Raw genomic sequence first — 24,377 nt, forward strand, 5'->3', positions numbered from 1 at the left:
TTTAAAAAAAAAAACAACTTTGACCCTTCCATTTTTCCTGGCAAAATTTCCTTCAATACATTTAAAGTCTTTGTACATCTGATGGCTTCCATGAATAAAGTAAAATCCAACTGAAAGACAGATGGGTTACCTCAGAACAGGAGAGCTTATAGGTGGAGTTTTGAAAGCCAAATGGATTTGTTTGGCCAGGTCCCATCACAATTAAGTCTGAATTTTCAACCATTGAAGACTGATTCCATGTTAGTTCTTGGCTAGAAGACAGCTATTAAAACTAAAGACTTGTAAGAACAAGACCTCTCTCTTACCCTCTTTGTTTCCTTTCATAGGGTGTAGATGGCCCAGTTGGTCCCCATGGCCCTGCAGGTCCTAAAGGAGACAGAGTAAGTATATGCTCTCTGTGCTTCTCTTTACAAAGCGACTGCTGCAATGGCAAAATGTCATATGGCTACTTATAGTGTGCCTAGATGTTACTAAACATAACAGTATCTCCTCTGTGTAAGGATCAGCACAGAAACTGTATATGCGTTCTAGTTAAACACACATTTATCTGTTTAAGGGTTGATTTTGTAACTTATTAACTTCAGAGGAGCTGGTATTTTGTAATGACTAATCAGTAAGAAACTTACAGGATGTTCAAGTTCACGGTGCTACACAGAACATAATTTTGGTTGGTCTCATTATTTTGTCTAAATGGATTGAGAGAACAAACTGGGACAAAAGAAGATAGTGTGATCTGATTATATACGTATGCAATGGCAAAAAAATGAGTATTTCTTACCTGTTTGCACTTAAGTGTTTTTATCTTGAAAAAAATCTCTAATCTCTACGAAATGTAAACTCTTCTTCCGTTTTGGGTTTTTTTTTTAGCTTAGAAGATAGGAGCCCTCCTATTTAATCTGAAATATTCACAGTAAATTTTCTCCAATGGAAATAGGACAGGGACCTTAACCTTTAACTGTGAACCTGTCATCTTTCACAATACAGCCATCAACTTGTACAACAAAACAAAAGATGATACCTTATACTAACTAAACCCTCCAAGGAGTTGCCAGCCTGGAATTTTGTCTCTTTGAATTTCTCACCTTAACAAAACAGCTGTGCTAAAAAGACTTCAGACTTGCTCTATTAGAGATGCAGCCATATGGCACAGGTCCAGTTAGCTTTAGGAGCAGTACATCTGAGAAAGGTATGCATGACTTGATGATTCATTTTTACAGAGCTGTGTGTTGAGAAATAAATAAAAGACATGCACTGTAGTCCAAAATAGGAACAGTAGACTGTAGTTACTACTCAGGCTAGTTAACTGTCTGAAGGACTTGGGTATTTTTCCTTTTTTCCTAGGGGATTACAGATTCAAGTCTTTTTTTCAACTAGGACATAACTTTTTTTTCTATCAACTCTGTGAAGATAGTTGAACATCATCTTCTGAACTTCAGGAAATAATTTAGATGAGATATACATGCAGAAGCATATATAAATACTGTACATTTCATTCTTGCATTATGAACCTTTATCTTGAAGGATCTGCCTATGTACTACCAGTTGAAATTTATTTCAAAAACCATGTGATATAATGCAAACTATTCTTCTAATGTATGGAAGATAACTATAATTGGTTTTTATTATGAAATTATCTGAGGTCATAATAAGTCATACAGCTGGTTCTAGAATCAGGCCTACCACGGCTGTTGACAAGTAGTAGTTACAAAGGGGACAGGAACTTCTGTGATGTAAATTGGTTCAATAATTGCATGAGCACAGAGGGATAGATTTGAAAAAAAATAGAAACTAAGGTGTACAAGAAATTCCTGCACACCCGCCATTTTCTGTGTAGCTAAATGAATGGGAGGAAGTTCACAAGAAAGATGGAAGGTTTTTTCCCAAGCAATCAACTAGCAAGATTATTGCTGTAATTGTTCATTTAATTATTCAATACTGTTTGGCAGAAGTTGTTTGTAGCATAGTTATCTTAACAGGTGTCTGGCATTAATATATGTCTCATTATCTAAATAACAAATCACGTGGTTTTAATGCAGATTTACAGCTTGCATTTGCAACTGATGAACTTGTTATGTGAAAGCAGGAGGAAAACTTTTTTGCCTGCAGACTTCATACTTTGCCTTTTAATTAAAAATGGTGCACAGTGCCACTGCTCACTATCACTGGACAGGATCACATTTTTTCCATACTGATATGAAAAACCTTGGGCCAATATTAACCTAGACAGGCACTAGGGATTCCTAACATGAAACATAACCACGTTCTTAAATCCACATTATTTAAAATTTGGAAAGACAATCTCACTTTAAGAGAATAAACGTAAAAAGCTGGTCAGTATATATTTATGTCTCCTTAAAAGTTAAGGAAAGCAAGTATAATCAAACCGAAGCCTAGTGATTTCTCATATAGAAATCATGGATTCATTTTTGCATAGACTGCATTTGAGGCAATGCTGAATTACTTCTTAGGTAGGACAGACTGTTGTGCAAATTACAGTTGGTTAGTTTGTTTCCAATTTAGCTATTTAATTAAAATAGAAAATATCACAGTCCTTATACAAAACTTATTTAGATGGCAAGAAAGTAGACTAGGAAAACAGTGCATGTCACTAGAAAATAGGAAAACATTAATTTTAGAACAAATGCGCTATTAACTCACTGTGTGAGCTTAACCGTGTAATTTTCTCTCTAAACTTTAAACTGTTCATTGATTATTAAAAGCTAACACAGGATTTAACACTTCCTGAAGTATGATACTGGTGAACATTCCAATACTGTGGTTTTGTGCATTTCTTTTGGTAGAAACAGAAATTGTAATTAACAGTGTGAATTAATACCATTTATTAGGCTGGTGTTTTACAGTCGTTAATAAATTCTTTGGCTATTGAAAATACCATTTTGCTAGGTGCTTAGAGAGCTTTTACTGAGACCATCTTCATTAACTGGAGGAGTTGATCATAACAAGCCTCTGAATCTGGCTGTGTACCTATTAATCTCTCTAATATATTGTCTTGAGAGAAAATAGAGAACATTGGTAAACAGATAAACATCTTAAACTACTACTAGTGAAAGGGGACATGTAAACCTGAAGGGTAACGACAGGCATAATGTGTATCCAACTTGTCCATCTAAAAGAAGCTGAAAGACAAAATTAATGAAATGCTAATTTCCTGAAACTCTTGTCTTGATGGCAAAGACCGGGTTTTGAGCTTGGTTTTGGCTCTCAGATGTGTAGCCCGTGCAACACTGTCATCACTACACATGTTCTGTACTGGGAGGGAAAGTGCATTCTCTTTAATTTGGTTAAAACGTTTGTCACCATGGCAGTGTTATGAAATCTCCATATCAGTCTTACTGGGGACACCATTTATGCAGCGTTATTTGTGCAAATGGTAGTCCATATTCACCCATGATTCAGGAGACTGAATGACATAGGAGGCAAAAACAAAGGCTATGGTTTCTGTGCTTTGGGCACTGATGAATTGTCTTGCAAAAAGATATTAAAAACCTTCTTCAGGTTTGCGAATGTCTGTTTCCCTGAAGGAAATGCTTTATCGTGATGGCTGAGGGCAGTATGCCCGTGACAGTCCATCAATCTTATATAATCCATAAACATTCAGGACCTCATCTGATATTCCAAACACATTTCAGCATGTGCTTTGTATTGGAGGCAAAAAAATTATGAGATACGTTTCTCTAAATATATTCTTACATAACAGATGAGATTATTTCCTAAACTGATACATTGAGTACCTTTATGTCTACCATATGTTTAGCAACGTTATAGGCCTATCTTTAGAGGACTTTTGTACAGTCGTCTTTGCTGTTGAAGATTTAAGAAAAAGATACTTCAATACTTGAAATATGTCAAGACTAGTTATCAAACAGTTATATACATAGGTCAGCACATTAGTTTCTTCTCTTGCAGAAAGTTTTAAAGCTGCAAGGGATTTACTGTTTTGAAAATCAGCTGTTACTTCCCAATACCTCCTATTGTTCTGCAAGGGCATCCAGCCTAAGAGCTGCTCAGAAATGGCTGGACATTAACAGAATCCAGAAAGATCACACATTACACATCTAATCACCACTAGACTGAAGTGAGTACAGACAGTGTCCACCTATGTAAAAATATGAAATATCTAAAATAAATCAACTGTCAATTACTCTGACAAACTCCTTACTGCTGTGATTATTCACCAACAGGATCAGACTCAGTTTATTCTGCTGCCTGCTTTTTTGTATTATCCAGTCAACAAAATTGAGACTTGGCAGCCCATTTTCAGAGCTGTGCTAAGGGACTTGGCTGTGCTGATGATCACCACTATTAATTAAGCACACATCTACATTTCTGTCTTGTGCTTTTAATAATAGAGTAATCAATTAACAATGAGTAGTAAATAACCCAGGTTTTTAGAGGATCTCGTACACAGAATTGTCTCAAGAGCTTAAGTGCAGCAATTGCTAGGATGAAACACAGCATTTCTGTGTGCCAGAAGCCTTGCACAAAGCCTTGCATTAGGCTATGTTAAGGAAAGGAGGCGAAGAAGGGATCCAAATAACCCTACGTAACAAATCCAAAGTAGGAGCTCTGAAAACTGGAGGTGGTCAGGACTTTTTTTTTAATCTCATCAACACTCTGAGCAGTTTAGTTCTCTCAAGAGAGAGTATGGCTTTTCTGCTGAACTGTATTCAGAAGAAACAGCACCACAGTCTGAAACAAGACTGCTGCCCGCACCTGCTTACTAGCCCTGCCTCACTAACAAGCTGACAGAGGGCTGTGCTCGCAGTTACAGGGGCTAATGTTGGCTGACTTGGGAAGTTTAACTCCATATCAATCTTGATGAAGAACAATTGGAGAGCAAAGATGATTGCTGCTGTCAGCCTGAAATCTGTCACCTTGAAATTTCATTTCATTTGGGAAAGTTTTCTCTATATTAAACTTGCAAAATGATTTTGGTAGCATCCCTCTGGAAACTGGTAATTTTTCCCTAGATTTTAGTGCAGCATGACATCAAACTTCTGGAGTAATCTCTGTACTTGTTTGTCTTGCACATTAATACAGTTGTGATTTAATAAACCAGGGTATTTATGTCACTAATCTAGAATCCAATAGAGCAGTTAGCAACACAGTAAAGTGCATGGGATAATCTTCACAATGTCACTGTTAATAGCATTGCCTGCATAAATACAAGCTTTGATTGACACATTTTTGCTTGTCACTGTGTTGCATCTCAGCTGCTGTGCTGGAGCTTGATGCTCTATATCCTCAGTTGTCATTACAACACTGGATTTTTACTGAGTGTGATGTTGTAGCTGTTACAAGCTTAAAATTTAAATTGGTGCAACTTCAGTTTGAAAAAATATTTTCAGTTACTGATGGATTTAAAAACAAATGTAGTATCATATATCCGAAAGCTCATTTTGCCTAGAAACTAATACACACCTTCTCTTCGCCCCCTGAATCATTTGATAAAAATAAACAAGCTTGGATATTTTTCACTCAAAAGATTTAGGAATGCATAACTTTAACCTAAAGCACTTGGTAGAGATTATTTCTATCTAAGATAGACAATGGTTTTGTTTGCTTGTTCTGTAATCTTTTCTTAGGGTGAAAAGGGAACTGTAGGTGACCCTGGACCCAGAGGACCATACGGCTTGCCTGTAAGTTGCACGTAGTTTGTACACATCGTGCTTTTCATCACGCCTTGATTAAACGTTGTGTGCTTTATGACTGCTTTTCACCTAGCAATACAATTATTTGGAAAAGGCAAAGATAGATAATAATCCCTGACAGCGGAAGGTCACTGGTCTGTACTGCAGACTTAGATTCCTACCCGAGCACATGGTCATGCAAAAGTAATGAAACAGACCAGACATGAACCAGCAAGAGAGAGGAAATCCAGAATGCGGGTGCTCCTGTTTCTGCAGCCTGTGGCCATCAGCTGTCTGGGGACCATGCAAGAGTGGCAGGAGGTCAGGATGAACAGTGGAAAGGTGTGATTTTCTTAATGTCAGTAAACTGCTTGGATTTCCGTGCTGCAAGGCTACTTCACCATTATATCTTTGTTTGACACTTCAGAGACCAGTTTTGTTTTAATTTCTGTGGTGTGTGCTCAGAAGCAATTTCAGAAGTTCATTGTTGATCATTCATAGGTGGAGATGGTATGCTTTAAATCAACCATTTAAATGATATCATCTGTTTCTAAAATATGAGTGAGAACTTCCTTTGGCCTAACAAGGATAGCCCCAATAAAATCAGCTGACTTACTCTGTTTACTTTGCTGATAACTGGGTCAGGTGTGTACACATACATGTCTGTTCCATACTTTGACACAAGAAAAGCCATGTAAATGTGCTTGGCCAAGCACAACCAGCCTTTGCAAGAGACTTGCGCTGTTTCCATACCCTCTCTAGTCTAATCTGTTTGATTAATTAATTTAAGCTGGAATACAGACTCGTGGTTTAATTGGATCCATTTAATTGGATCAGGAGTCAATGACTAGAGACAGTTTTCAGGCTCTGTGGAGTGTTAAATTAGCTTGCAGTGCATGTTTATCTGAGGGTCACTTTTGTGAGTTAAATTAAAAAAAAAAATCCAATTTCTGTTTCCCCTTCCTGTGAACTAAAAATGAAAAATGATAGGCTTTCTGTATTTTTAGCTTGCTCCTGGAATCTGCGTACAAATGTAATTTTACAGTCAAGCAAAATTTTACAGTCAAGTTATCAGTTCCTGGAAATGTTAAACACTGACAGAAATGTCCTTCACTAACAGCAATGCTGTGTGTACAGCCTTAGCAACATGGGGTACCACAGTATAGAGGGATCGCAGAAGTCGGGCATCCAGGCGGCCGATGGTATCACAGCTTAGGGACACTAATGTAGTTTATATGGTTCTTTGGCAGGGCAAAGATGGCGAGCCTGGCCTTGATGTAAGTAATATGTATGACCAATACACTCTTAATGGTAGGTAAGCGTCTTTCTAGAAATAGCTTACTGAGTGTTATACCTTTGTTTCCATTTAGTGTGCATGCAGTACATACAGAGAGTGAAATGCTGCATTTGCTCTCTCTCTATGATAAAGAGGACAAAGATTATGCAATATATGGCCCTTATCAACAGACCCCAACAGATATAGTGCTTAGTAATACAAGTAGCTGGTTCTTTGGAACTCAATAGGCTGAAAAACTGTGCTTGGTAAGAAAATATTCAGACTTGTGACTCAGCTGTAGAAGCACAAGGAGTCACTAACATCTGGTTAAGTAAATTTATCCTAATTAAAGAGAATAATTCCATAACCTGTAAGGGATAAATTTCAAAACATAGGCTCTTTCTTCAGCATACTAAAAAGACTTACTGAAAGCCTTTTCCTCTAGTCCTACACTGAAACCTCTAACTTGGAGGAGTCTTTTCCAGAATGTACATATGCTACATAGCATGGACTATTGCCATTTTGAGTGATATGATTTCTTTCCATTGCTGGCAAAATGACTCTACCAAACACTATGACTTGTCTCACAGGCTCTTGTGTGCATGCGTGTGTGCACACATAACACACATATACATACAAAGCATGTAGTGAAATCATCTTTTTTTATGTTTTCCAAGAGTATTTGAAAGCTTAACCTGCATGTGACTAAAAGTCGACCTATCTTTGTCCATTTTGTTTTTATAGGGTTTCCCTGGTCCTCGAGGAGAAAAGGGTGATATAGGAGAAAAGGGAGAAAAGGTGACCACAGTGTTATTAACTGTTGCTTGATTCCTCAGCCTAGTCAGTTCTGCTGTCTTTATGCTATAAATTGTCCCATTAAAACTTATCTTTGTTTCTACTGTGTGCCAAAAGGCAGGTCACAGATACATGCTAAGCAAAATCATGAAAACCCACAAAAATTTAGGCACAGAACTAGTAATATCAACATGTCCTAAAGCACAGCTTGTTTTTAGGCTCATTTTCTCCAATCCATCCTACACTTGCTGAAAATCCTCGTCAGCCTGAAATTTTTAATGGAGACATCACTGAAATGTGTCATTGTGGTAGTAATTTTATACTGAAGACCCCAGCTCTGTTCCTTGGCAGTATTTGCAGTATAACTGTTGATTCTAGTGTACCATGCCTGTACACACTACCTGTCCCACACCAAATGGATAAGGACAGGAACTGTTTCAATTTTTATTTTTGGCAATGTGTCTTACTTACAATTAAGTGGATTTAAATTGAATCATATATTCAACCGTTCTGGTAAACCAGCTAGACAGTGAAGTTAACAGAAACAGCCTAACTTCATTTTCACTGTCCAGACACAGTGACTTGGAAATATGTTTAGTAAAAAGCAATTTAGGACTAAATGCATGCAGACAAAGCTCATGAGCAAATCTATCCTATTTCTAATCAACACAGAACACAGTTACTAAAACTGCTGAATTAGCACTCACAGCAAGCCACTTTATATCAAAGTCCATACACATAGCAGGTCATTTTTCTAGTTCAGATTTTTGCCTAGCTAACATGTACAGGATTATACCAGGTCCGCGTCCCATCACGGTTTCTTAAACAAGAAGCAGGGTTAAAAAGTCACCATGGCTGTTTGAATTCACCTCCTTTTCTCGATACTGTCAGGCAAAACAGTTCCCAATGCATTGGTAAGGGTACTATGAAATGTATCCTTCCCTTCTGTCCCTTGTTATACTGCTTATTTTGAGCTCAGAGATCACTGGTAAGGCACTGATTTGGCAGAACAACTGTTGCTTAAGCAGGTGCTCTATGAATATTATAAAGGCAGGGTCTGACCTGGCAGAGTAATCACAATGAATGGCAAGCTCATGCTTGCTGTGAAAGACTACAGGTCTGTCTGTCACAAGAGAACAGCTTTTCTTTTTGAGAGCAGTTATCAGTAGAAAGGTGTAACTGATAACTGCCAGCTCTGATAGATGACTGGCAAAATGGCCAGCCTGTGCTAAGCAGGAGTTACAGTAGATGCCAAATGGAATGAGCTTAACAGTATGTTCTCATACTGGGAGGCATTAGAAGGGTTGCGTCCAGAAGATTAAAATAAGTTATTACCCCTCTTTAATCAATTCTGGTGAGGTTGCTTGAATACTGCAGATGGTATTTTGATCCTCCCAGTTCACGAAAAAACTGAGAAATTTGAGAGGAAGAAGGCTACCAAGCTGGCAGAGGCCTGGGGCATACGCAACCAATAGAAGAGGTTAAAGGAGGTGGACTGGCTTAGTCTGACAAAGAGGAGGCCAAACTACTTGAAGGGGAGATACAAAGATGATGGAGCAAAACTATTCTAGGTAACGGTAAATGGGAAAAGACAGGACCACAAGCTGCTCCTGGGGCGTTCAGAGTGGCTATTAGGACAACCTTGTTCGCTAGAAGGGCAGCACGGCACTGGGACAGTTTACCCAAAGAGGTAGCTGAACCCATGGAGGACTGCAGGACCTGGTCTGGTCTGACCTGATCTAGGGTCAGGAATCGTCCTGCTCAGGCTGGGAGCTTAGACTAGGCGACCTCCAGAAGTCTTTTCCAGCCAGACCTTCTGAGTCTGTGTTTCCATGTACAGCTAGAGATAGGCAGACAAAATACAGGAAGAAAAGCTGGAAAGCTGGTAAAACAGTTGACTTCTCTAAATATGATATCATGTGAAAATGGAACAGCTGAGATTCTTGCCCTCAGGATGTAAAAATATTTTAATGTCCCAGAGTCCAGCATGCTGCTTTGGGGTATTAGTTCATTACTCCCAGAGACTGACTAAATAGCTCAAACACAGGACCTCCAGTTGCAAGAGGGCGAGGGAATTCTGTGTGGCCACAAGGCACGGTCAGGCCCTTTTTGGAGTTCAGTTGCGATTCAAGCTTCCTGTGGAGCCTTGTTCTCTTGGGCTGCAGGACAGGCAGTCTAGTCCTTCATCCCCCTAAAAATTCAGCAACAGGCGAAACCTGTTTCTTGAGGAGAATGCATGGGATAAAGTACTTAGCAAGTCTGACAGATATTTCATAAACCATGTTATCGTACGGGCTTTCAGATTAAGAGGATTGCCAGGAAGTCTGTAGAGTAAAAACGAAGATGGAATCTCTGCCTTAAAAATTCTCAGAATATTCAAAGAAAATTAGAAGGCAAAGGAAGGTCTTTCTTGGTGAAAAATCAGGGAAGATATAGTTAAGAACTCCATGAAACAGACTTCTGTTGCACAGTTTTGACACATTTTTTCCAGAAATGAGGGAGTACTTGTATCTTGCAAGTAAACTGGTTTCACCAAAACCACCTTAGCTGCATCAATAGTTCCTTTTCCGAATGGAAGGCTGACTCTCAAAAGACACAATGTAATGCAATTAATAGAAGCTTTCATTATAACAAATTTTCTCTGCTCTGATGTTTTTCCTTAAGTAAATTACTAATTATCTATGACCAAATTGGTGTAACAGCACCCATTTCAAAAGAGAGAAAGCAGTTTACAAGTTGAGCATCCAGCTCGTGATTTCTTGGGGTTTAAATATTCCCTACAGTATTGGCTGTTAGACTGACATCGCAGAAGTTGAGAATAGCAAGTTTCTAGTTAAGAAACTTAATTCAAATTGCACTGCAAAAATATATATCATTACAAACATTCTATTGAGAACCAGTGACGCTTGTTTTTTTTCACAGACATGCTACAATAGGCTGGGAATAAATCTTTACTTCTTCAGTTTGAGATGAGTCCTAGACTGATGATCTTTATTTTAGCCTGTCACTAGTTCTGCTACAGTGAAAGCAAGTCAGTGTTTGCATTATAATGTCTGCTTAACTTGGCTGTAAAAATATTTTTTAAAACTGTTCTAGCTGTAATTACTCATATAAAATTATAGTCCAGGAGCACTTAGCACAAAAAAATAGGAATAACCTTTAACAAAAGGTAGAGATTGTGTTGTGGGGAGAGGGAGGGAAGGGGGGCCCTGATCCCAAATGTGCAGTTGTGTCTCTTGTTATAAATACTGACAGAGGAGTATGATGTATCACAACAGTGGCCGGAAAGGCCACTGGTTTTCCGCCTGGGGGAAAAAGGCCCATCCTTTTCCCCCTACACTCTGCATTGATGAAAAGCTGTGCATGTGAGGATTGGAGATTGTTCCAACCATAACAGTGTTACAGAAGTGCCACAACTTTGTATTTCTCTAGGCACTGAGGAAGGGCAGGAAGGAATTTTTTTTTAATCCTCATCAGCTGTAGATTCTCCGTATCTTCTGTGGATCTCTATAGTTCAGACTAAGGAGGTGAAGATTAAGAGACAAGAACTCAGTCTGTGGAAAAAGTAGTAAAGTACTCAGGAAATCCAGACTATTCTCTACTCAGATGACTGCTGCATTGGTTTGAATAAGATCATGGGTTTGCCCTGCAAAACTGGAAGTTTAAATAGTTATCTTATGACTTGTAACACAACAAGTTAAAGAAATAGGAGTCCTAAAGATATAGAAAAGAGTCAGAAACCAAACTGTTCTGTCCATTTTCAGAATAATTTTTGGAGTATGTCCATGCTCTGTGCTTGCATACACTCACAGCAAATATATTGGTGTTACATTGAGCACAAATAACATGAGATTTGACCCTGACACTGTTGGGCTTCTGTGCTACTCTGTCATGTTTGTAGGTTTCAGATGAAAACTTAGCCAATTCACAGTTCCTGACTCGTGGGGATTGTTTTACATCACAATCTTATAATTTGGTAAAGAAGGGTAACGTTTGGGTTGCTGTTTTCCTAATATTGTCCTGCGACTTTTTGGCACACAGAAAAGATAGACAAGAAACTTTGTTCCAATCGTGTCATGAATGCAGTATGTTTTGTTCATGGAAAAGATATTTTCATTTGAAAGTGTCAAGTATGCTATGATATTAAATGAATAATGTGCTTTCCTTCCTTTTTAAAATATGATATAACTAATTATTTTTTAATTGTGTAAAAATGGTTTTTCTCTCTTGTTAATGGATTAAGTCTTTCTGTACTGGTGTGGAACTAGTTAAATGTCTATTTACTATGCTTCACCAAAATCCATCTGTCTTTCCAAAGGGGCATTCCTTCCTTCTCCTTCTACCTTCATTCCTTACAATTCCTCTGTCTTTTTTACCCTTTTCCTCACAAATTAAATCCTCCCAATAGCCACAACCTCGCTTGCTGGTTCTCCAATGTCATACTAATTTTCCTATGACTATTTTTCCCATTTCTTTGTGATACTCCTGATTTACTCATCCTTCCTATCCCATTTTTTACAATCCTAGTCCAATTTGTTTCATTTTTTTAACAGAACCTTTTTTGATTTTTGTGAAATTGAGAGCAAACCTGAAACTCATTTACCATTGTGATCAACTGGTGTGAAATCAATTATAAAATGAACGCTCTAAAGATCTTATACTGCTTGAAGGTGAGGTCATCTTTGCAGGTAGCTTTGTTGAGGGGAGTCAACTCATTTCCATGAGTAATGAAAGCATTGGAAGTTTTACATTTAAAAAGAAAACTCTGTGAAATCAAAGGACTGAATTTCAGTAAAATAAGAAGATGAAACATTGCCTGCAGTAGAGAGAACATTTAAATGTTGGAATATTTAAATAAAGAATCTAATTATCATTTCTGACTACTTTATGATACCAAGACATTATGAAATCATTGAAAGTGTTACAGCACCTCTCCATCAAGCAGTTCGAATGTTTTGATTCCTGTAACAGGGTTTGAAATGGTCGTGTTGTATTTGGAGTGACAGGAGTGCACCCTCAGTGATGTCTGTGGGTGTCTGTGGACACCACTGAGAATAGGATTTGTCCCAAACTCTTAGCAGAGTGCAAAGGGTCACTTCAGCAAAGGATGCTCCAGGCCAAGTTCACCCTTGACGTGACATCATGGAGGTCAATAGAATTTAGCTAGAGACCAGCTGTCCCTGCGAAGCATCCGTGCCACAGGTCTTTTTTAGAGAGACTATGCCGATGTACTCTGCTCTTGCAAAGTTACTTCGGACTAGTGACAAATCTTCTAGGGAAGCTGATAAATTCAGCTTAGTGTGCATGTGCACTTCAGTACTATCACCTGGAACAAATAGGAGACCTCTTATTTTGGACTGTGGGTTGGGGGGATTTGCAGATTTGCCTCTCTCTCAAGAAATCAATGATTTCAAGCTGTGTTCTAGGATTCAAAACTTTCATAATATTGATATGAAATACCAACACAAACTAATACCGACTGATTGCAGTTCTTGCTTGTGATCATATAATTTATTTTTCCACATAATGCACCATCCAAACCAGAACACAGTGGTAAGTGTCCTTTCAGCTCTCCATTGGCTTAAAAAGAAAAACCCAAACTTTTAAACCAATCTTTCTTTAATTTTTTTTCCAAAAGAATGAAACTTGTTTTATCCAAACCATTGTATCCACAGGGGGAAAAGGGAAAGAAAGGCAAAAAGGGGCCTAAAGGGGAGAAAGGAGAACAGGGTGCTCCTGGATTAGATGCACCTTGCCCATTGGTACGTCTCACTTGTGTATTGGACAATCGATCGTCCTGCTGTAGACTGATGGAATAAGAAATGAGGGGAGAGGAACAAGCACCAGCTACTCTGTCACCTGTTACCCTTTATTAATGCAGCCTTATCTCAAGTTCTGGCAAATTCTGGAGCAGACTTTGTCAACCTCCTAATTTGGTTTACAGCACCAGACTTAGGACCTTCAGGCTAAATTTGTGGGGTTTGTTGGTGTTTGTTTTAATTAATTTCTGCCAAACATGTTGGAAAGGAACCAAATTTGGGATGTGCAGAGTCAGTGCCCCACAGGTTAAAATCACACCACAGCTGTCAGCTTGCTCCTCTTTCCTCTCTGTTGTTATTTGTTCGCTCCAGCTAAGTCAATACTGAAGGCATTTCCTTGACAGTAACATTGCAAGTTAATCTTTACAAACAGGGATTCCGTGGAATTAAGGGGGAAAAAGGGGAGCCAGGCCAGCCTGGCCTGGATGGGCTGGATGCCCCTTGCCAATTGGTACAGTATTTCTCTTTCCTACCAACCCTGCATGCGGTTCCTTTGTTTGTAGTCAGCCATTCTCAATGTAAAGTAATGTTTTTCTGAGCTGACTTTACATTATTCACATAACACATGCATGTGCATGAATGAACCAGCTGCTTCACTGATCATAACCGCAATGAGAGAACACACATTTTTGTTGACACCTCAAACCTAACTCTCAGCAGTTTGTTCCCACATCACATGGCAATTTATAAGTTTGTGTCCTTCCTACATTTTCCCTGAGAATCGTCGGTTTGTTATTTTCCTCACAAAATACCCATTGCCTTACTCACCCTGAACGCAAGTCTTTCTAGAAATCCAGCACTATGTCCACTTCTAATCAAGTCTGATGACTTTTGCCTGCACTGGCTCAGTTCTTCACCCTAGCCTGTCCCAGAGCTACTCTGCACCCTGGACTTCCTTTCAAATCCATGCAGTCTTAGGTGCATGTTTTCAGGATTTGGCCAAAATGAGAGTCATGTGCAGAATGATGTAAATATTATTTCTAAAAATCAAGTCATAGGTTTCCAGTAAGCCAAGCTGGAGCCTAATCTCCCAGACCTTACACAAGTAATATTTTTGGTGTCTGGCCTGTTCATCAAATAGTATTCAAACAGATCTGAAAATTAAAAGCTTACCTGAGGTTTGTAAGAAGATAACGGTCTGCAGCCCAAACCCTCACTGTCTTTGTTATTTAACGTCTTCAATTTAATGGTCTTACCCTTGGAACTTACCTTCCTGGAATACACACAACACTCCCCACCCTATGTTAGCATGAATTCAAGTTCCCACCTATACTAAAATGCTACTTGTTGACCCTCTCCCTTGTACCAATCTGGCAACAGTTATTTTTATTTAACGGCAAAGTAAGTTTAAATTCTTTTCCATTTACAAAAAGAAAAAAAAAAAAGAACAGTACATACACATTTCCTCTTAAAGATACAAGGAAGATTTTCTTTTTAATTGTTCGCAGAAAAATTTGATCTGCATGTTCTGATATTGTTTGGTGGTTAAGCACGGTTCTCTAAGATGAATGTTAAATTAAGTAGATTTTATTTCAACTGTAGCGCTTCTAATTTGAAGTCAATGGATTTTAATCTTAAATACGTAGTCCATTAAGATTATTCCATAGTCCATTTTGTTTGCTTCCAATTAATGGTAACCATATCTCATATTTTGTTGGGGATAATCAAGCATGCTTTTGTAATTTAAAAATGTTTCTCTGTTTCTGTATTATCATTTATATCTGGAGATTCACTAACAAACAATGGATGAAAAATATTCTGTTTATAGGTAATTACTAGAATAAGCTGCTAAGCAAACAGCACTTTCTTGCTTTAGGCAGCAAGCCGTTCCCATCAGATTACATGCAAGCACATTCAAAAATTCTAATTAACCACTATCTTCACATGTAAATTCGCATAATAAGTGTTGTTATTCTATATTCTAACAAATGTCAAGACCTGATCTTTTTTTCTGCTCATTTATAGTCTAGTTACATGATACATGTTCCTAATTCTGAGCATGTAACTCTCTGGATAAGCCCTGTATAGCCATGTAAGTTAGAATTAGTTCCATGAAAACCAGTATGACTGTGGTCAAAAGTTGGCTCTGATCTTAGTGGATGCATGGAGATATATGAAAGTAGGGTGATGACAGAAAAGAAACGAAGTGACTTTCACTAACGTAAGAAGAAATTAGATGGCCATATTGTCTAAGCGATAAAATAATCAGTGCTGCTGTACTGCCCTGTTCCCACCACTGATGTTTTCTTCCACTGTGTCACTTGAGGTATGTTCAGGCCTTAAGATTTTGCTGCTTCATTCAAAAGCTAAGAATGAAAGTGAACAGAAAAGATCCTATTCAAATATGAGTCTTGCTACCTTATCATTGGGTTAACTTTGTACTAGGGGCCAATACCCTCCAGATAAAAGTGATAATACTTTTTTGCTCATTGAACTTGTACATTCAGCTACAGATTGTTGTGAATAACAGATTATATTTAAAATATATGCAGCCTGAGCTCTAACAGCAATAAGAAACTGATGAAGATGTTCTAATGATTTAGGGAAAACCAAATCTTTATGGCAGAGAGGTGCACGTATGTATTTACAGTGTAAACCTTCTCTCCTTTGGCTTTTCCTTCACCTTGAGAACAAGAGAGGAAATAAGTTAGGAACTGGTAGCTACTTATTAGATAAAAAGTCAGAGCTGCTTCAGCTGTTCTAACAGATATTGACGGAATATCTATCCTATCAACTTAACAGTGTTCTTTTTTTTTTTTTTTTTTTTTTTCCTTCCCCCCTCCTCTCGAAACAGGGTCCCGATGGATTACCAATGCCTGGCTGTTGGCAAAAGGTAGGATGGGCAGAGCTTTTTCTTTTCAGGGGCAGTACGTCCTTGGCACACAGAAAAGCCTGACACAGTCATACCGAACAGTATCAGGATATACTTCAGAGCCTCTTAGACAGATGTATGCAGCAATGCAATATAAGACCTCTGCATGGCAGTAGTGGGTGTGACGAGGTTGTAATACGTGTAGAAGTAATAACTCAATTGAGGCAGTATTGTAGGAACAGTTGGCATTAGACTTCTGGAAAGTCCAAGACTTTTCTCTTTCATATGAAGATTCACACATCCTTTGGTTTCTGCACATGATCACTGCTTCCCATTCTTTATAAAAGCTCATGGATATGGCATTTCTATCAAATATTTATATTGATCTATTATGATATTATTTTTCTGGGATACCTATAAGAATAGTGCATCCTGCCTTCCTCTTTGCCTTACCTTTCTATTCCTCAATACATTCTCCTGGTTGTTATGTTGTATGCTAATGTTAACTAGCAACATTATTTTAGCAAAGATTTAACCTACACAGTGCTAGATTTTAAAACACAGCATTCAAAATAATGTAGGTGGAGGGATACTGGCATATAATACATTAGAAAACATAAAGCATAAGAGAAATGCTGGGTGCATTTATCTCTGAAGAATAGCTGGTGCTGAGGAATAACTATCCGCATTTGCAACTCTGCCATATCTATGTATTTGGAATAGAAATCTGAAATACTGATTTACTAATTTGATTAATCTGTATCTCTTTTTGTCTCTGCAGTGATGAATCTAACCTTACAAGCATGAAGTTGTGTATATAGTGCTCCACTTTTTGTATTTATAGCTGAAAACTGAAAATTCGATTTTACAAGTCTGAGATATGTTTACATGTAGCTGCTTCTACTTGTTTGCAATAGTCCATTTGTACATCTTTTTTTCACTTACACCTGCAGTTAGATGATATATAACTGCAGGGTAAACCTGCAAAGATTCTCTCTCTAATGAGAGAGAGATCTCAATACAACGATCAAAAATAGAAATCTGATTATTTCTGTAAATTCTTATATTTTGGCTTGTGGACCTGCATGGACAATGAGTGCCATGAACTAGTTTACAAGAAATTGTGACCAAATAAGAGCAAAATGCTATCAAATGTACTGTACCAGTTGCTGTTGGAGTTTACTGACTTGGCTTCCATGTCTATCTTAAACACTTCACTGATTCATGCCACCATATCTGCTTGTACGGACTAAAAGCATGAGTTTGTGTGCCAAACCTGCTTGTTGTGTGATCATGTCACGTGCTAAATGGCTGCTCGTGGTGACCTTTGATTCCAGCTTCTGAATCATTTCCTTTTGTCATCTCAAGGGAGTCACACCATGGCTTATTGCTAAAAAGAGATAAACCAGAGGAGGATAGAAAGAGGCCTTGAATTTTTGGGGAATAGAGTTCCAGCTGCAGGTGGATGGCTTCCAGTCTTGCGGGTCACCTGGCCCCTTTGATCAAAGAGGGTCCCGCCTCTTAATCAGCATCGGTTTGCCTTGCACTGCTCACGGTCGTGAAGACATTCACGATAGGCCCTGTCGAGTCCTTAATCAAGAAGGAAAGAAGTTTGAAGAAGAAACCAGACTTCTCTGTGGGTTGTTTGAAGAGGTTACAGAGGTGCTGCAGGGATCATTTGATGGCAGACACCGCCTGAGACCAGAAGCTTCTCAACCTTACTCAAGGATGGACAGAGTATGTGCTCTGCGTATTTTATTTTGGGACTGCTGGAGAAAAAAAGCATTCTTGAGGCGGGGATGAATCGGAACATCCTCTGGAGGAGGAGGATAATGGAACTGACCAGAGACATATGTACCATGGTGTGGTTTTCAGGTGATTCAGTTTAAATTACACAAAACTAGCTGAACTTCGCTGCAGAATTTTGGAAGCTATGGTTGTTTCCTTTTCCCGTAACTGTTGCCATAAAGGATGCATTTCAATAATCTATTCAACATTTGTGATGATGGCATTGAAGAAAATGCTTCAAGCCATGTGTTCATCTTGTTTCAATATTAACAGTTTTTATTTCAGAGTCTTTGAAGCCTTTAAGTCTAAAAAAGAGTTATTTTTGTGTTTCACAGACTGATTTATTCATCTTGTTCTTTTTCTGCTGTTACAGTGACCTTAGTGGACATTATTACTCAAAAAACATTGGAGAGAAACAAGTCTGTGTGATTACCACTGCATACTTGTCATCACACTACACTGTTAAAGGTGTCGATATTTCTCCATTTCTGTTCAGATGACTAGCTTTCTAGAGAAAGATTGGCAAAGTTTTGCTTCTCCACTTTTTTTATTGCTATAAATACTTAATTTGTGCACATTTGTAGTTTTTGCCACAAGGTATTTTTTCCAGTTTTGAGTCTTCATATGGTGCACTGTAGTTAGTTTGAGAGACTAGTTTATGAGAAATGGTGCCATATTTGGCAGATGGAAATTCTTTTTATATCACTTCCGTTCCTAGTGTATAGCAAGAGGATCAAAAACTTTTTTAGTTACTTTTCTGAGTTGTCTTTCATATGTAGACCAAAACTAACGTTGAGGAAGGCAGCCTGTCTCCATCCATGTGCGGGCACCTTGCCCTTCTTGGAATGCACATTCTTCCTTGCTCCATCATTTCTAAATTGCGTGAAGATGGGGACCTGCTGTGGTTGCACTTTTCATATTGCTTCACAATCTCAGATCAATGAAAATGCCACTATAATGCAATCTTTCACTTTGCTAAATCTTTGTTGTCATTTTGGTATATCAGAGACAAAAACAGCTTTGCACTGGGGAAAATCTTCCACAGATTTTTTTAAACTAAAAATTAATTTAGTGGCGTCCATCTAGTAGTACCTTACAAATAAAAACAAAATTCCAACACTATATAGATACATATACTGAATATACATATTCTTACTGCTCAGTTCCATCTTTTCAATAGTAAGAAATAAATAAGTATTCAGAGATTTGAGGAAAAAAGTTTTTCTGTGCTTAAATTTTCAGAGATGCAAGTATTAACCTCTTTGAATAATCATGATTACAGTAGTAAAAGCCTTCACATTGAATAGGCTGAATAGAAAGTGTTAATAATCAGAATGCTATAGCAGTAATGTGAATGAGGGACTTCCCAGAAAGGGGACAAGAGCAACACCATGTAAGCCCTCTGTCTTGCCAGTTTTAGTCTGCTTGTTTAAGAAGCACTATCTCAAAAAACAACAGGCTGAGGAGCAAGCTGCCCACCTAACAGAAGAGTCTTTTATGCCTATGTCCTGACTTGGTACATTTGGCTAGGTATATTATAGATGTGAAGACTGGAAGTTGAGTGTTTTTATAAAATATAAAATACTGGCAATCGCACAGTAAGACGAAATATTTTTTAAATCTCCCTCAGAGTATTCAAAGGCAAAATCAAGTAGAATGTTTACTGTCTGGCTAGATGTTTTAGCAATTCCATATTGAGAGTGTCCACAAACAACTCATTTAAGAAATAGCAACAAGTTAAAGAGCTATTAAATGCATGCTGTCATTAGCACTTTCATATTTTTTAGATTTGTATATCTATATTTTTAAACTGTCCTCACAGCATCCATTTCTGTCCTCATATGCATCAATAAAGCTAGCAGAACCTTGGTTCATGATTTCTTCATTCAGGAAATAATTATAGACACTACTGTTAAGCGTTAGTCAATTCTCCTTTAACTCCCTGACACTGAGACCCTGCTGAAGAAACACTTAAACACCTTTATTCACTTTCTTTTCTGTCTTGTAAAGTAATTTCTTTATTTAACTCCCACCAGGTAGGAATACTTTTTTTTTCCCAAATAATCTTACTTAACTTTCTTAAGCTTCTCTTTTGTTCAATATCATGAAAGGTTCATTCCCTTTCAATAACCACGGGTGAACAGCAGATAAACAATTTAATTTGACAGGCTAAACTACATTTATAGATTTGACTTTAATATTTGCATCTCAAAGATTGACTTGAAATGAAAACTAACAGTATCTAGAAAAGTTGCATGTTCAGTACAAGAAAAAAAGAATTGTGTTTAATATTTCATCAAGAAAAGCACCCTGTGAAGACTTGCAACATGTTTATTTTGTTTAAAAAGCAACTATTTTTGGTGCTAGTATATCTTTTTTCTTTTGATGGCAAAGCTACAGTTTGAACCACCTGCGTGTTGTTGTATCTTTTAGTAGCATTCCTCAAAATAGATATGATTTGTTTTGTTTAGTTTGTGACAGGAACAGTAGTTCCTCTACCAGTCTTTTCAGTTGTAGAAATGTGTAGTGGTATTAGTCTACACAGTTTCTATATCCCTGACTTTTTCAGGTATGATTAATTCTTGTTTCTTTGAGAGTTTTCAGTATTTGTTTCATACCAAGTTTTGTAATCATCTGTTACTCCAGTGTATTATAACCACACTGTGCAGAAGTCCTGCTACAGAAGCAGCAAGTCTTTTAAGCACTGTATGGAATGTGTCTGACGTACATGGTCCTTGTCTTCATATTCATAGATTAGCTATGGAGAATCTTTCTTTCAGGATGCTTTGGACACCTTTTTATTTTTTCCTGAGGTAAAGCATGAAATGTTAATTCATGGAACAATGATACAATGTATTTTTTTGATTTATATTTTTATTTATTGCTGATTTTGATGTCACGTTCTGATAGTGTAGCAAGGCAGAATGACACTCTTCATCCAGCTGCTTATATATTCTTCTAGTCTACCATGTAAGTAGTATGAATGAGTTTCAGAATGATCAAATCCATATACGTCCACATGTGTAAAGTACAGTTTAAAAAGGGATAATTCTTAAGATTCATGTACAGTGTGGAAAGTCAGCATTGCCTCCACTGAGCGTTACGCTCGTGGAAGAGTGCACGTCGGCGTCAGTTACTCAGTTACGCCAGCAGAAGAGACGATGTAACCCTAAATGAGACGAGCAGACCTTTGGTCCTTGTGGGAAGGCAGTGCTGCGTAAGGCTGGGGGCTGCGTCAGGAGATGTTGGTTCGGATCCTGGATCCCACTGGGATTTAGAAAGAGCTGTCCCGCTGACTGCCACAGAACCAGGATTGTAAACCTGGGCTCAGCCATGCAAGGCTCTTCAACTGGCTGTGCCTCCCTTTCCCCAGCAATGAAATGGGGAGAGTGATGCATCCTTCCCTTGCAAAGCGCTTTGAGACGTGCAGAAGGAAGGACCCAGGTATCGTGCTTAGTAACAAGGGGATTATTACCAACTTCAGCAGTGGGGTTTTGCCTAAATCAGGACCACTTCGGTGAGTAAGAACTGCAGGGACACTCCCAGTCTATTGAATGTGATGAAGATGTTCAAGACATGCAGAAGTTGACCTTTCCTTTCAAGTTTCCTAATCCCTGCTGCTTGACCATCTTAAATTACATTTTTAAATCTCTGTATTTTACCTAATGAGAGACCTAAATTTTCACACTAGAGTCACACAAAACACGAGTATCTGCAGAGATAGTGGTCGAAAGAAAGTAGGTTTTAGTCATTGCAAAAAATGATTCAATTTCAGTGACCAGAATTAAAACTAACACCCGATTTTTTTTATTTTTTTTTCTTTCTGCAACTTGCTTTTATGGATCTGAATGTTGCTGTAATGTACAAATGAAGGTTTTCTTGCACCCTCTGTTATTGAAATATTTTACATGGTGGTTGGATTCATTAAATGCTGTTAGAAACAAGTGCCTGCCACCATCATTTCTGACAGAATTTGAAAAAGATACTCCACAAAACAAGTGGAGCTTGTATTTAAAAAAAGGATTTGGAGTGTTGTTTTTGTTTCATTTTGTTTTTAAATGCATCCAGTTATCAATGCTGCTTGGAAATTGAATTTTCTTTGGAAAACAGGGGGCCTTAACTTAACCTGGGACCGTTAGTGTTTTACTTGTTTCTATTTAAAAAAGAAATTGTATGAATTTCCCAGATACCATTGGTACTTGCACACTTCTCTGAAGTATTATGAAGAGTTGGGTGGGTGGAAGAATGTTTTACATATTGTTAACATATATGTGGATATTCTTATATTATTGTACATGTTTGGGAAAATATCACACAACTTTAAAAATGTTACTAAGATGTATGTATCTGACTTTTTCCTTTGGAAAATATTATATATTTTTATTTGTATTTTTTACTTTTTTAAGTTCATCTATATGTGCCGTTATTTTTGTATTCCAAATGGTCTCATAAACGCAGTAGAAGAGATAAAAATACAAAGAAAAGTAATTTGGCAAGGATTACAATGCTTGGGGGGAAAAACACATGGGTCAGTATCATGTTATCAATAGTAGAAGTATTTTGAGTGTTTTAGCACTGTAAATATGTCACGAGACCTCTTTTGATGAGTAGCATAAAGAATTGCAAGGTTTTAATCACCCATTTTAATTTGTTATTAATTACCACTTTCTTGTGGCCTCTGGTCCTGACTTAATTGAACCCTATCAAACAGCATGCTTTTGTTTTTATTATTAAAATTTCTCCTTGTTTTTCAGTTGAATACTGTTTTGTTTTCTTTCAGTTTTGTACTTCGGGTTTTGTTTCTTGCTTGTGAGAAGTTGATCTTCAGAATTATTTTTACACTATTTATGATTTATTTTCATAATGTAAAAAGTGTGTAATTATTAAAATATTAATCCAACCATTAGTGCTGATTTTGCATAGTTATAAAGTCCTTAATGTTGGTGCAAAAAATTGTTCTAGTCTGTCTGGATTGGAAAAAGTGTGTGCTGCATTGTGCCAATCTGTAGTTTGAAATCTAGTGCAGGTCCTATCGTCAGCATTCACATTCACACAAAAATCAGGGCCTTTGCAACATGTTCCATTTTCCTACAGCATGCAATAAAAAACCCCACCTCAGTCTTCCTATTCTTAATGTGTCTTTTCCCTTCAAAGCCAAGTCCATTCAGTCATCTTTTCTAAAGAGGCAGCACAGGCTATGGGCATCCACAAAAGTAAGGAAGGAAGAAACTTTGCTGCAAACCTTAGAGCCTTTCCTCGCTCTGGAAAAGCTGCAAAGATCTGTGTATTAACCAGAAGTTGAAACTATTGCTTAGGCAAGTCCCCAGGCATCCTAGGATCCAAAGAAATAAAGCTGAAAATCACCGATCTCCCCTTTCTGTAATACTGAAGGTGAAAAATAAACCTGAACTGCTGAGAAATAAAGATGTACACAGGCAGTGTCATGAGTAACAGTGCAAGCTAGAAAATGTGAAGGTCTGTATTACCACAAATCCAGTTTGTTCAGAAAAGATGGAGCATAATGATTATTCTGAAATGGTAAAATTTTCAAGCACCCTGGTCTAAGACAACACATTTTTGCAGGAGTCTCCTTGAACGAAGGCCTTTTTTTGAAAAATAAAACATTGGGCATCAGCTGTAATCTCTTCATAGCATTATTTAAAGGTTTGGGGTTTTTAAATCCCCGAAGATTTCAGACAAACAAAACGCTCTCCATTGTTTCCCCTTCCTTCACCTCAAAAATGTAGTCACTGTAGGCTAAAAGAGAGAATGAGCACCGTGGGAGTTTGACCTCTACTTTTAACTCTTGGTAATCTCCACAAATGTCCGTTAATCTTATCTAGCTGTGTTTTAGACTCTTGAGGGGGACTAAAAATAGCTTTGCTCCCTTTCCCAGATGAGGTACTTACAGCTTAATGTGCTCAGTGTCCCTGAGGAAGCGCCTGGCGATGCCGAGAGCAGACCTGCTCCGCCGTGCTGCACGTGCGGCCCCGAGGGCTGCGAGCACTGAGGCCGCGCCAGCCCGGCAGTCCTGACCCGGCCCAAGTCCTCGCTTTTGCCGCGGTCACTCTCGACCTTTTCTTCCTTCCAGCTTTCTCCTTTCTCCTTTCGTAGAGGAGGGAAGGCGGGTCTAGGTGCTGGTGCAACTGTCCTGCCAAGAAACAAACACAAAGTAAGTTCTGGACAGTTGCTGCTTTTTTCCCTCACAGTGACATAGCTACTCTGATGTTGGCCAA

The 24,377-nt window shown here is 38.1% G+C and overlaps 1 protein-coding gene and 1 long non-coding RNA gene across 2 annotated transcripts in view; one reads left to right on the forward strand and one right to left on the reverse strand.

The window, feature by feature from the left end:
• The window catches only part of COL25A1 (collagen type XXV alpha 1 chain), a 323,161-nt gene extending 300,107 nt beyond the window's left edge, over positions 1–23,054 (forward strand). Inside the window, exons 31-37 of the mRNA XM_069782996.1 lie at positions 327–380; positions 5,607–5,660; positions 6,902–6,928; positions 7,672–7,725; positions 13,915–13,992; positions 16,336–16,374; positions 17,722–23,054. Of these exons, the coding sequence (XP_069639097.1) occupies positions 327–380; positions 5,607–5,660; positions 6,902–6,928; positions 7,672–7,725; positions 13,915–13,992; positions 16,336–16,374; positions 17,722–17,757 (342 nt within the window). The 3' untranslated portion in view covers positions 17,758–23,054. The remainder of the gene's footprint in view (positions 1–326; positions 381–5,606; positions 5,661–6,901; positions 6,929–7,671; positions 7,726–13,914; positions 13,993–16,335; positions 16,375–17,721) is intronic.
• Positions 1–24,377, reverse strand: part of LOC138685357 (uncharacterized) — a 32,996-nt gene that overhangs the window by 4,076 nt on the left and 4,543 nt on the right. Inside the window, exons 3-4 of the long non-coding RNA XR_011324578.1 lie at positions 24,051–24,292; positions 306–366 (exon numbers count right to left, since the gene is read on the reverse strand). This is a non-coding gene — a long non-coding RNA (uncharacterized lncRNA). The remainder of the gene's footprint in view (positions 1–305; positions 367–24,050; positions 24,293–24,377) is intronic.

Source organism: Haliaeetus albicilla, chromosome 1, assembly GCF_947461875.1.
Source record: "Haliaeetus albicilla chromosome 1, bHalAlb1.1, whole genome shotgun sequence".
NCBI classification, from domain to species: domain Eukaryota; kingdom Metazoa; phylum Chordata; class Aves; order Accipitriformes; family Accipitridae; genus Haliaeetus; species Haliaeetus albicilla.